The sequence below is a fragment of the Mesocricetus auratus genome, unplaced genomic scaffold (genome assembly GCF_017639785.1).
Source record: "Mesocricetus auratus isolate SY011 unplaced genomic scaffold, BCM_Maur_2.0 Super-Scaffold_100004, whole genome shotgun sequence".
NCBI classification, from domain to species: domain Eukaryota; kingdom Metazoa; phylum Chordata; class Mammalia; order Rodentia; family Cricetidae; genus Mesocricetus; species Mesocricetus auratus.
In genome coordinates this window covers 2,157,175-2,170,038 of record NW_024429189.1, presented here as the reverse complement: position 1 = coordinate 2,170,038, position 12,864 = coordinate 2,157,175, and the positions used below count along the sequence as shown (strand labels likewise).

At 52.1% G+C, this 12,864-nt stretch overlaps 1 protein-coding gene across 1 annotated transcript; it reads right to left on the bottom strand.

Annotated features, from left to right (window-relative positions):
* Positions 1-646: 646 nt before the first annotated feature.
* Positions 647-10,813, bottom strand: Prrt1b (proline rich transmembrane protein 1B). Its single transcript, XM_005085524.4, has 4 exons — positions 10,683-10,813; positions 5,558-6,012; positions 4,728-4,871; positions 647-3,974 (listed from the first exon to the last, which is right to left on the bottom strand). Exons 1-4 carry the CDS (start codon positions 10,690-10,692, stop codon positions 3,825-3,827), a joined length of 759 nt encoding a protein of 252 aa, XP_005085581.1. The 5' UTR covers positions 10,693-10,813; the 3' UTR covers positions 647-3,824.
* Positions 10,814-12,864: the final 2,051 nt, after the last annotated feature.

Below are 12,864 nucleotides of genomic sequence, written 5' to 3'. Positions count from 1 at the left end.
TCCCTCCGCCGCTATCCCTGTTCATAGCCCCGGGAACACTCAAACTGAAAGAAACTGGAGAATGGCCGAGTGGGTATAGACGCTTGCCAACACTCTGACAACCTGAGTTCAGTCTCTGGGACCCATGGGTTAGAAGGAGAGAACGGACTCCTACAAGCTATCCTCTGACCTCCATATACACATGAGGAAAAATAAAAATATCCCCAAGAGCTGTGCCCTCTGCCCTGGGAGAAGGGATGTGCATGGTAGAGATTCGGGTCCAGGCTTACACTGCGCCCTCGAGGTCCCTTCTTGCAAGTCCTTCCTGTGACTTTCCCAATATGAGCGACCAGGGAAGGGGAGTGGCTTAAGAGCCAAGAAATGTCCTCAGACCTTGGGAATTAAGTACCACACCCAGGAGGACAGCTCACAGCCAGCCCCTGATGCTAGAGATGAAGTCAGAAAGACTGGAGAGACTTTTAACTCTTCACTGGCTGCTCTTGCTGAAGACCTAGGTTCAATTCTCAGCACCCACATGGTGTCTAACAACCATCTGTAACTCCAGTTCTGACCTCTCCCCGCACCAGACGTGCAAGTAGCGCACATGCTTGAAAACAAAACACTCATGCACAAAAATCTAAAAAAAAAAAAAAAGACTGAGCCACACTTGGGAGGTGGTACACTTCTTTAATTCCAGCACTCGGGTAGCAGAAGCAGGTAGATCTCAAGGCCAGCCAGGGATACATAGTGAAACCTTGTCTCAAAAAAAAAGTCTGGATTGAAAGTTACCATCACAATAGAATTCATTTTATAACTTTCCAGTTGATAAATGAAAATCACTCCCAAAATCTAATTTCTGTGTGTTTCCTAACACTTTAAAATCTAGGACTACAGCACTCGGTTGATTTTTTTTTAAATCTTTTTTACAAGATTCACCTTTTTACAAGGTGAAAAATTGAAAACCTTTCCTCTGAGATCAAAAGGCAGCTCACCATCTACACTTCTGCTTAGGATTGCAGTGCTTGCAATCCTGGTCAATGCAATAAACAAGAAAAGCAGAGATTAAACTGTAGGGAGAGACATACCCCTTGGGGCGAGGCTACAGTATGTGAGGGAGAGGGCCGCCTGGATGCTGGCCAAGATTCAGAGAGCTTCCCAGCCTCCCAGCTTCTCGTGTAAGTTACTTCTGTCTGAATAAATATCCTTGTTTCCCCATGGCATTGCATCTTTTCCAGCTGGTGCCAGGAGTCAGAAGTGACCCACCCAGCAATTCAGCCCTGCTGCCAGCTGGCCAGCCAGGGATGGCTTTGGGCACTATTTCTTTGTTCTTTGGCCACAGCCTGTGCAAGTGTACGCAAGCTGCCAGCAGCTCTCCCAGTTTAAACACTGAAAACAATAAAATACATGGATCCAGCATCATGTGAACATGAACCTCAGCAGGTCTACCAGACTTACATGGACTTTAAAGAAAGAAAACAAAGGAGTTTAGTTCTAATAGCATCAAAAAAAAAAAAAAACAGGGATGATGATGAAACATGCTAGATTCCACACCAAACTAACAAGCACTTTGAAGGAAGTGTTGTAGAAGACCTACATGTAAGGGCTGGGTGTGTAGCTCAGTGGCAAGGTGCTTGCCTAGCATGTGTAAGGCCCTAGGTTCAATCCCCAGTACCACACCACATACAAAAAGAACTATATACATAAAAATGAGATATATTTTATCAGGTGATGTAAAGCTGTCAGTTGCCAGGTATGATGGTACACTGTGTAGCCTGAGCTACCTACTGAGACTCCCAAAACAGTCATCTGGCCCTCAGTTAATCACTCGTGTGAAGCAATTACTGTTAAAATCACAATAGTGTGTGTACAATGCACATGCCTAGGTGGGGTGACCAGAGACTGGCATCAGATGTCTGAGCCATCCCCACGGTAACTATATTCACACAGTGTGAGCCATCCCCACTCTAACTGTGTATCCACACACAGTGTGAGCCATCCCCACTATAACTGTGTATTCGTACAGTGTGAACCATCCCCACTGTAACTGTGTATTCACACAGTGCGAGCCATCCCCACTGTAACTGTGTATTCACACAGTGCGAGCCATCCCCACTGTAACTGTGTATTCATACAGTGTGAGCCATCCCCACTGTAACTGTGTATTCACACAGTGCGAGCCATCCCCACTGTAACTGTGTATTCATACAGTGTGAGCCATTTCTATTTCTCACACTCCAGACTCCACTTCCGTGTTTTTCATATCAGCTTCACCTTCACAACAGCGATGACTAATGGACACTGGAGCTTCCGTGTTAAGATCCTGATGCAGGCACTCTTGATAGTTTTATTAATCACCACCCAAGGTGTTCTGAGGCAGCAGCAGAAGAGACAAGAAGCTCGTCAATCATGCAGTGCTTCAGGCTGCAGTTACAGGTCCCACTGCAGTTTAACACGATCCCCTCAGGTGTCTCCAGGCACCTCCAAACCAGCAGCCATCTAGACACCTTTCACGGTGACTTACTTGAAAGGTGTTGAGCGTGCTGTAGTTGGCTGCTGGATGCTATGAGGTACCTTTGAGGCATCTACCAGGCCTCCAAAAATCCTTTCCCTCTCTTCGTGGCTGTCAAGCACTTTGAAGGTCAGGTTCTTGGTTCCAGAACAGCCCTGTGCCCTGAATCTCCACACTGATCCTTGCAGACTTCCTTATTATTCCAGTCTCCGCACCTGGAGGAGGGCTAGGCTTATGCTTCATTACCCACAAGTGCTGTTGGCTGCAGGAAGCAGGGCCTGAAGGAGAGGCCAGCCTGTGTGTGAGCCGCCCATGCTTTCAAACCCATCCCAGTGCCCTCCTCACAGATGGATGGGACTCCTGTGCCAAGTCTTTCTCACAGCCAGCTGGACTTGACCCCAGGGCACGTGATGTGAGGACAACTGTGTATCTAGGTGTCTCACAGCATCTGGGGTGGCTGATCTGAGAGCACTCCCCAGTCAGGACAGCCATCCCTAACTGGGGGCCCAGCTAACCCTTGCTTATTTTTGAGACTCGTGAAGCCCAGGCTTGCCTCCAGCTCTCAGTGTAGCCAAGGATGCTCACATTCCAGAATTGCAGATGTGCGCCGCCATCCCCCATTTATGTAGTGCTGGGGATGGAGCAGGGGGCTGCGTGCATGTCCTCTACCAGCTGAGACACACCCTCAAGCCCTGAGCTGACCTAGGAAGAGAACGAGCAGGGAGCTGGGGCAGGGAAGGCAGAAGCTAAAAGCCACCTCGGACAGGTAGCCAGCAGAAGTCAGAGGCGGAAACGAAGAGACATGCTCACAGAGAAGTGGATCCCGGAAAGGAGGCGTCCTGTGTAAGTGACTCAATGGCAGTGAGCTCAGAAGGGCAGGCAATGGACCTGGGGACTCAGCTGCACACAGATGGAAGCCAGAAAGCAGCAGTGTCCTCTGAAGTGGTGACAGGCAGGTCTGTCCTTGTTGACTGGCCACAGCAGTCCTGATCCCTCCCCACAGGGACAGCACCAGGCAGGAACTCCCAGGGAGAGAAGGGCAGTGAACTCTCCTCTCCACTCTCCCAGAGGAGCATGCACTGACTAGAGCCGTATCCCTGAGCTGGGCTGGAGGTGGTCATGTCCTCTGGAAGGCTCTGAAGACAGACAGTGAGGACTTTAGTCTTCAGTGTTCTCCAGCAGTGAAGGTGAAGGCAGGCATCCCAGGAAGACTTCTAGGCCTTTGTCCCTCAGGTTAGGATCCCGCTCAAAGCCTTGATGGACCATTTCCCCTTTGCCCTTTGTGAACACCAACTAGTTACAGATGGGGCTCAGCCTGGCCGGCAAGGCCTGGGCCTCAGGGGAGGTAGAGGGCCACCACCACATAGATGACCCAGCTGGTCGACACGAACACTCCAAAGAGCAGGCTGAAGAGCACGAGTGAGCGGGCCTTCCTCGAAGCCTCCTCTGCCTGTGCCAGGTCACCCCTGCCCAGGGCTGCTCGAGTCTGTAATGGGATGCATCAACAGTGACCCCCCCTACCCACCCCAGACCCCCCCTACCCACCCCAGACCCCCCCAGCACCCCTTCAAGACCAGGCCCACGCCACAGGCCAGGAACCGACAGCCTGGGAATACCAGGACCCAGGCCACAGCTCACAGAGGTGCAGGAATGGTGGCAGAGGTCCCTCCAGCACTAAGCAATGCCCTCAGACCCCTCTAATGCCACCTCACAGCAGCTCTCAACTGGGGCTCATTGCACCCCACTTGCTGGTGATGACTTGAAAGTCACACAGCTGCTGGTGAAGCTAAAACCCACCTCTGAGCTGCTTGCTCCCCTAAGTCCTGGCTGGTGCTAACCTGGAACTGAGTCCTCTCCCCCAGACCCGCCCCACTTCCCAGCAAGGCTGGGCTGTTACCTGCAAGCACCGCCCCCCCCCAAGGCTCGCCTTCTGTCAATCAGAATGTCATAGCACCTTCATCAATGAGTTCCCCAGGGCCTGACTCAGTGCCAGGCATGTGGACAGTAATGGAGGAAAAGCTGGGGGGGATAGTGAGAAAGAGGGTGAGCGGAGATGAGTAGTACCATCTTTGTTTTAGAACTTGCCAGAACAAATCCTTAGTAATGAGGGTCACAGGTGAAAAGGGAGAGAAAAACAGACAAGAATAGCCAGGCCCCACAACAGGGCTTCTTCCTGGGTCCTACCCAGCTGCAAGTCCCCACAGGAGCAGAGGCTCCGCTCTTAGGGTCCGTCACCTACCTCATGGGAGTAGACGATGGCAATGAGTCCTGTGAGCAGGCAACAGAACAGGGTCGCCAGCACTGACTCCATCATGAAGTCCTTGGGCAGAGGCCTGTGTTCCACCTGCGTGGGGGCAGGCCCACCGGCCACGGGGCTGCCATACTGTGGGGGCAGACGGGCTTGCATGGAGAACCGGGGAAAGCGGGGCTGACCCCCCTTCCCCTCTTCACACCCACCCCAGGCCCCAGGAATCCTGTCATCTCTGCCCCACACACACTGCTGAGCCCAGCGCTGGCCACCGTCTTATCTGCCAAGGAGCAACCCACAGCCTGCCTGCCTTCTTGTCAACAGGGTTTCTCTATGTGGTCTTGGCTGGCCTGAAACTCAGAAATTCATCAGCCTCTGCCTCCGCTGCGTTATTGTAGGCCTAGTGGAGGTGGAGGCAACATAATTAGGCATTCTCAACTACATAGTGAGTTCCAGGCCAGCCTGAGCTACGTGGGAAGGCGGCGGTGCACACCTTTAATCCCAGCACTCAGGCGGCTACAGAGTTGCAGGACAGCCAGCACTGTTACACAGAGAAGTCCTGTCTTGAAAAAAAAAAATTATTTATCACATCCACCCTTTGGGACCCTCACCACTGATATGGCCTTTCTTACTCCTCTTACCAGCCCAACAAACCCAACCTTCCCAGAACAAAATGGCTTGGCCACCCGGCAGCCTGTGCCCAGGCTTTCTCCTGGACAGCTCCTATTCATCCTTAGGAACCCCGTTTGCTTGTCGCTTTTCTCAGCCTCTTGAAATCTCTAGCCACCTGTGTGCAGGACTGCCGTGGGGCGTGCTCTCACCGCGGGGAAGGGGAAGGAAGCTCCGGTGGCGGTGGCTGCCGGTGGGAAGAGCGAGCCAGGCGGTGGCGGGTACAGTGCGGCGGGCCCTGGCGCGGGCTGGAACAGCACCGGCACCTGCGGGAAGGGCGGGTAGAGCAGCGCCACCGCCTTAGGGTCAGGCGGCGCATAGGGTGGGGGCTCGCCCACGAAGCCGATGGGCGGCACGGTGCCGCCGGTAGCCTTGGGCCCGGGTCCCGCCTCGCCCAAGGTAGAAGTGGGTTCTGCATTCCCCCGGGCCGGCTCGCTGCCCTCTGCGGCGGCAGCGACCTGGTCCCCATCCGACCTCGCGTCTTCATCTAGCAGCTGCGGGCGGCGCGGGAGCTGCGGGAGTGACGGCTGCGAGGGGCTGCATGTGTCCTCGGCGGCTGGAGGGTCCCCCGGGGCTGCAGGGCTGTCGTCCCCCTTGGCATTGGAACCTGGAGAAGAAGGCAGAGCTGTGAGGCCGGGCTGCTGATCCCCCAGTCCAGCTGCACCCAGAACGCAGGGGACCCAGTGCGCCCCTCTAGGCTTCCAGAATTCCAGCCAGATGCTCTCCCACCCACCCCCCATGAGGTTCCTTCGGTGATGCCCCCTCTTGAACAGGCAGAGCCTGACACTTTCTCTGGCCTAGGGGACATTAACAAAGCACAAGTCGGAACTTAAAACACTGTGTCTTTGGGTCACCAGAGCTTGGGGAGGGATACTCAGTGGCGGTAGAGAGTCTGCTCTCAGGTGACCAAGAAGTTCTGAATGCGCGGGCGTTGGTGGCGCACGCCTTTAATCCCAGCACTCGGGAGGCAGAGGCAGGCGGATCTCTGTGAGTTCGAGGCCAGCCTGGTCTACAGAGTGAGTTCCAGGACAGCCTCCAAAACAATACAGAGAAACCCTGACTCAAAAAACCAAAAAAAAAAAAAAAAAAAAAAAAAGAAGTTCTGAACGCGAAGGAAGGGAAGCTCACAATGCAGGGTACAGGACTGACTGATAATGACGTCTTGGTTCCTACCATGATCTAACTGATACTGACCTTAGCAGTGGTCTTGTCAGGGCTGGGTAGATGGATTCGTTGGTGATGCGCCTGCTGTGCAACCATGAAAACCTGAGCTCAATCCCCAGAATCTACATAAAAGTCGTGGCAGAAGTTTGCTATCCCAGCTGTGGAGACTAGCGGTTCCCTGGTCCCCCACTTTAACCTAACTGATGACCTGACAGCCATTGAGAGACTCAACAACAGAGTAGGCAGATCCAGAGAGAGAATACTTGAGGCTGATAAGGACAAAAACGTTCATGGTGGAAAGGTTCGTGCTGTGTGCTTTAAGCACACACTTTAAAAATGTGTTTATTTTTATGAGCATGAGTGTTTTACCTGCACGTACATCTGTGTGTCACATGCACACAGTGTCTGTGGAGGTCAGAAGTGGACATTGGACCCTCTGAAGCTGGAGTTACAGTTGATAGTGAGCTGCCATATGGGTGCTGGGAATTGACCCCAGGTCCTCTGCAAGAGCAGCCAGTGTTCTTAACCCCTGAGCCCTAGCTATGCTTTTTTAAAAAGCTTGTCTCTCCAGCTGATTACAACTAAAACTCAGAAAACACAGAAACCGCCAGGGGTCACTGCAAGTGAGAACAGCAGGCAGGCACCTCACCCCCTGCCCCCTCCCAGGCCTGATAAAGGAATGGCCCCACAGGAAGAGCGGTGACTCTGGACTTCCTGAGCACTGTCCCTGAGCTCAGCCACCATGATCCCTTTGCCCTTGACTGTCTCTGGTCCTGGAGGACCCCCAAGTCCTGAACACTCTAGAATTGTTCCCCACAAGTATCAAATGCAGCCCTGAGCAGCCAATATAGGGGCAGACCCACACACTAGCACAGGGAGCCTGAGGGATGAGCCGGCCACGGAGAAGCCACACACAGAAGGTGGACCAGAACTGACCAAGCTGAGTATGGAGCGCATCACCTGAGTCAGGGAATCACAACAGGACGGAGAAGCAACAGACACAACGCAGCAACCCCAGCACCCAAGGCACTAACCCAAATAATCCGCAATGTGAAGAATTAGGACTGTGTGAGCATTCTTCAAGAAAAAACAAAGTTTGTGTGTATTGGGGGAGGGGTGGGAGACAAAACCTGCAATTCCAGCATTCAGAAGGATTGCTGCAAGTTCAGGTCCAGCCTGGGCTACAAGACCCTATCTCAGCCGGGCGTTGGTGGCTCACGCCTTTAATCCCAGCACTCGGGAGGCAGAGGCAGGCGGATCTCTGTGAGTTCGAGGCCAGCCTGGTCAACAGAGCGAGTTCCAGGACAGCCTCCAAAACCACAGAGAAACCTTGTCTCGAAAAAAAAAAAACCAAAAAAAAAAAAAAAAAAAAGACCCTATCTCAAAAATAAGAAGACAGGCTAGTTGTATGGCTCAGCATGGTAGAGCTTGCTGCTGGGTCTTCAGTTCAATACCCAAGATCCACATGGTAGGAGAGAAAAGACCCCTGCAAGCTGTCCTCTGACCTCCACTGTCAACCATGGAATTCTAGTGTTTGTGCAAGCATGCCTGTGCACACACACACACACCGCAGAAAGAGGAGAGGAGGATAAGAAAGACCAACAAGGAGAAATACATAAAAAGCAAAGGAAAACCAAGCAGGGTGTTTGTGGCACATGCCTTTAATCCCAGCATTTGGGAGACAGAGATAGGTGAATCTCTGTGATTTTGAGACCAGCCTGGTCTACAGAGGGAGCTCCAGAACAGCCAAGGCTACACAGAGAAATTCTGTCTCAACTCCCCAAACTCACACACACACACACACTAAAAACCTAACACATACCAACTCTGATGCCCAGACACCGGAACTATAAAAAAAATCCTTGTTCCATAGGTAAAGAGAAACACACTTAAAATAAATTCAGCAGAAAGCCACATTTTAAAAAGAACCAAGTGCCAATTCTAAACTAAGTTTCGAATTATCTGAATTTCATTTATCGAGACAAGTTGTCACTATATATCCCTAGCTGACCCGGAAATCACTATGTAGACCAGGCTAGCCTCAAACTCAGAGACCAGCCTGTGCCCTGGCATTATGGGGGCTTGAGGAGTCTAATATTTGAAAAGAGAAGACAACACACATTTTAATTGGTACATCTGGTGTATCTGAACAATACGTCAGAGTTAAAACATTAAGAAAACTTGCCAAAGCCTGGAATGTAGTTCGCTGGTAGAGAGCTTGCCTGGCATTCCTGGGTTCAATCCTCGATACTCGGGAGGGGAAGGAAGAAGGAATGGAAATGTTTTGGGGGTTGGTTTTTGTTGTTTTTGTTGTCCCCCATCACCAGGTTTCACTGCGTCGCCCTGGCTGTCTTAGAACTCACTCTGCAGACCAGGCTGGCCTCTGGGATGGCTCAGTGGGTAAGAGCACAGAGCACATGTGAGGACCTGGGTTCATATCCACAGCACCCACAGAGAACTCAGGAGTCTGTGGGAAGGGGAAGTGTGCACCAGAAACCTCAGTGTGGTGGATGGATGGATGGGTATAGGAGGATGGCTGAATTTTTTTTTGTTTTGTTTTTTGTTTTTTTGTTTTGTTTTGTTTTGTTTTCGAGACAGGGTTTCTCTCTGGCTTTGGAGGCTGTCCTGGAACTAGCTCTTGTAGACCAGGCTGGCCTCGAACTCACAGAGATCCGCCTGCCTCTGCTGGGCTGGGATTAAAGGCGTGAGCCACCAACGCCCTAAGCCCCAGGTTAGATAAGAAACCCCTCTTGAGGAAAAAAGGCAGAAAGTGCTACACACACCAGAAGTCCCCCTCTGGCCAATATGCCCACTGTGAACCCCACAAGTTCAGACATGTGCATATACAGAAACAGACAGACAGACACACACACACACACACACACACCTCTGGCATGCTGGAACTCCTCCCTCTGTTGTAAGGAAATCCTTGAGCAGCCACTGCCAATGAGCCAGAGCGAGCCTACTCTACTCCTGGACGGGCCACAAACAATGGGTAACTCCAGGACCAGCCTCAGACCCAGGAGCCCCCACTCGGGTGAGCTGGCCTAAGGGCAGGTGCAGGCATGGGACCTGGGACCCACTGCTCGGGGCCTCTTTCCATCGACTATAAAGTAAAGATAGATAATGGCAATCGCAGTATTACAAAAACGACAGGGAGCAGTTGCCCGGTCCCTGGGCTGAGGTCCTCCCCACATCTTAAGATGCCTCAATGCACAGACCAGGGAACCAAGGGCTCAGCAAGCACTTTAGCGAGTTAAAACCACTGCGGAGGGACCGGGTCCCTCCGGGTCGCTGTCACAGAAATGCCAGGCTCCTGACCCAGTTATCAGAACAAAAACCGCAGTTTCCCTGGATCCCGCCAGCGCAAATACCTGGCCCGATGGCACAGAGATAGGGGCCTCTGAGTAAATAAATCTACTGGCTGCGCCTGGCTCTGTGGCCTGGGGTTCTCGAGTTCTTGACACCCGAGCCTGAGGCTATAGTCCAGCCAAGACAGGGAAGGGGATGGAGCTGCTCCAAGGCCTGGGGTGTTCTAGAACAGGGTGGGCACAGTGGAATTCACCCCAGCATCTTCTATAGCTGGTGCAGGGGATGAGAGAGGGCACCGGGGCATCTGATCGCGAACCTGCATGGGTCCCGGCACCACCTCATGCCCCTAGTGAGCGCAAGGACCCGGGGTTCTTCGCTTGGATGTGTGGTCGCGATGGAACTCCACCAAGGAGCATCCACGCCTGCCTGCCCAGTCTCTGATTCCGCCTGCGAAACCTCTCCCAACCACGGCTCTGCATTCCTTCTTGCTGGGTCACCTGAGTAGCCTCAGCCTGGACCCGGGGATGAACAAAGCAAGCACACACTGGATGTAGCCAGGAGAGTCTGGACGGGAAATGCAGAGTCACCTGCTGCCGCCAGGGCATCTGCTGTCTACCAGGGACCCATCCTTCCCCAGATGGCCCCCAGTAGGGCAAGAAAGAGCTAGAGTTCCTGAACTTTTCCGCCGAAGCCTTTTGGCTCCCAGGCTCTGAATGCGGGTGTGCCCCGAACCCAGTGTCGCCTCGTTCCTGCCTGCGCCCTCCGTCTCGGCGCTTTAACCCCTGTACCGGCGCCCCTTACCTGCCTCCATGGCCGGATCCGCGTGGGTGCGCGCTGGCTGTGCTGTTCCCGGCCTCGAGCCTGGGTCCGCCCCACTCGGTTGACGGTGCCGGCTCGGGTTTCCTGGTGCCCACTGCGCCACAGGTTAATAATTGACCGCCCTGTTTGTCCACGGCTGAGTCAACACGTCGCTCCCTCGAGCCCTGGAGCTTGCAAGCCACTCTGCATCCTCCCGGCTTGGGCCAGTTAGCGCTGTGGCGGACCCTGAGGGCAGGATGCCTGGTTCGAACCCTGTAGCGGAGCTGCAGGGCCTTGACGTTGACGTGGGGGTGTGGGGGTCGTCGAATGAATGGGGCAGGCAGGAGGCTGCATTTCCCACAGGGATGAGTAGAGCCAGAAGAGAGACCACGGGGAGAGGGGAGACCTGGGTCAAAGGCAAATTGTATAACAAAGTTTTTTTGCATCGACTTCCGCTCCCCGCCCCAGAGAAGCCAGGAGTGTAGATTTCATCTAAGAGCTGAGGTTTAGAACAACACGTGCCTAACTTTCTTCCCGAGATGTATCAAGGCCAAAGAATGTACAACAGGTCCGAACCCAGTGACCTGAAAATACCATACTTAACAACGAAGGTACGCTTGGCCGCCTTTTGTAAGTTCACAGCTGAGCTCCCAGACTAGGAGGAAAGTTGTGTCCGGTGTTCAGTTCACGCGGATCCTGGAAGAAACGAGGGTCCCTCTAGGCTGAATTTTAGCCTGAGCAGCCTCAGGGGGAGTCAGCCTCTGGCGAACTGACTTATTTTATTGTTATACAATTCACAACTTTAGCAAGTCAATTACCGCATACCAAAACCTCTTAGCTGAAGCTCCCCAAAGAGACAAATATGAAAGCAATTCCCAGTCAAGGGGCATCTCCATTTTCGGAGTCCTCCCACAACCAAGTTTTGCATAGGCTTTGAGCCTTTATGAAACTCTGAGATAAGATTTACATACAACAAATAGAAGATAACGGACACAAAACGTAGCAAGGTAGCAATCACAAAGGCTGATCAAAGCCAGGTGCTAACAATCCCGGAATCAAACCAGAGGCAGAGCCTAAGAACTGAGGATGAGGAGGGAGTAACTGAGAAGGAGGAGCAATTGACCAGGCCTTGAAGCTTGGGTCTGTGAGACACAGGATGAAGAGAAATGGCTTATAGAGTTTACAAAGAAAGCTACTTTGACCCAGTGGAGGCTTTGAACAGAGAAATGAACTCTCTCCAGGAGCTGAGTATAGGGTTCAAGTTCAGCTCATCAACATGATCCAGAAGCCCCTAAGCTAAAGATAGACATTAAAAATAAAAGGGAGAGGTGAAGAGATGGCTCAGTGGTTAAGAGCAGAGGACAGGAGTTTGGGTCTCAGCACCCACTAACTGCAGCTCCAGGGATCTGATGCCCCCTTCTGGCCTCTACAGACACTGCACTCACAGGTGCATACACAAACACAATGTCTTAGCTACTCTTTTGCTATGAAGAGACACCATGACAGAGGCAACTTTAGAAGAACTTATTGGTCTAAGGTTTATGGAAAGTGAGGCCAACCAGAGTTGCAATGAGGCCAAAGAATGAAGCTTCATTAAGATACAAACTGCTAGGCTGTCTCTGAGAGAAGGGAGAACACCTAGACAAAGGGGAGTTTGAGTTTTTATGGGATGGTTTAAGTTGGGTTGGATAGCATTAAGGGGAAAGGGAGCTGATGCAAACAAAGAAACTGTCATAAACAGAAATTTTTACAAGGGGACTTCTGGTCATTAAGATAGCAAGATGAATGCCAGGAGACGGTGATGCACACCTTTAATCACAGCACTCAGGAAGCAGAGGCAGAAAGATCTCTGTGAGTTCAAGACCAGCCTGGTCTACAGAGTGAGTTCCAGGACATCCATGGCTACACAGAGAAACCTTGCCTCAAAAAAAAAATGAATAAATAAAGAAGTGAGATGGGGAAGAAGAGACTTTTTTTTTTTTTTTGGTTTTTCAAGACAGGGTTTCTCTGTATTGTTTTGGAGCCTGTCCTGGAACTAGCTCTTGTAGACCAGGCTGGCCTTAAACTCACAGAGATCCACCTGCCTCTGCCCCCCGAGTGCTGGGATTAAAGGCGTGCACCACCAACGCCCAGCAAGACCATTCTTGAAATTAGAGTTTTGGTAGTCTGAGGTGTTGACAGAGTG

What these genes read in the sequence shown, in the direction of transcription:
- Prrt1b (XM_005085524.4), bottom strand. An exon ending in CTTCCTTCCCCTTCCCCGCG is followed by an intron (nt 4,872 to 5,557) that starts GTGAGAGCACGC and finishes CTGCCCCCACAG; the next exon opens with TATGGCAGCCCCGTGGCCGG. An exon ending in CCATCGTCTACTCCCATGAG is followed by an intron (nt 3,975 to 4,727) that starts GTAGGTGACGGA and finishes ATCCCATTACAG; the next exon opens with ACTCGAGCAGCCCTGGGCAG.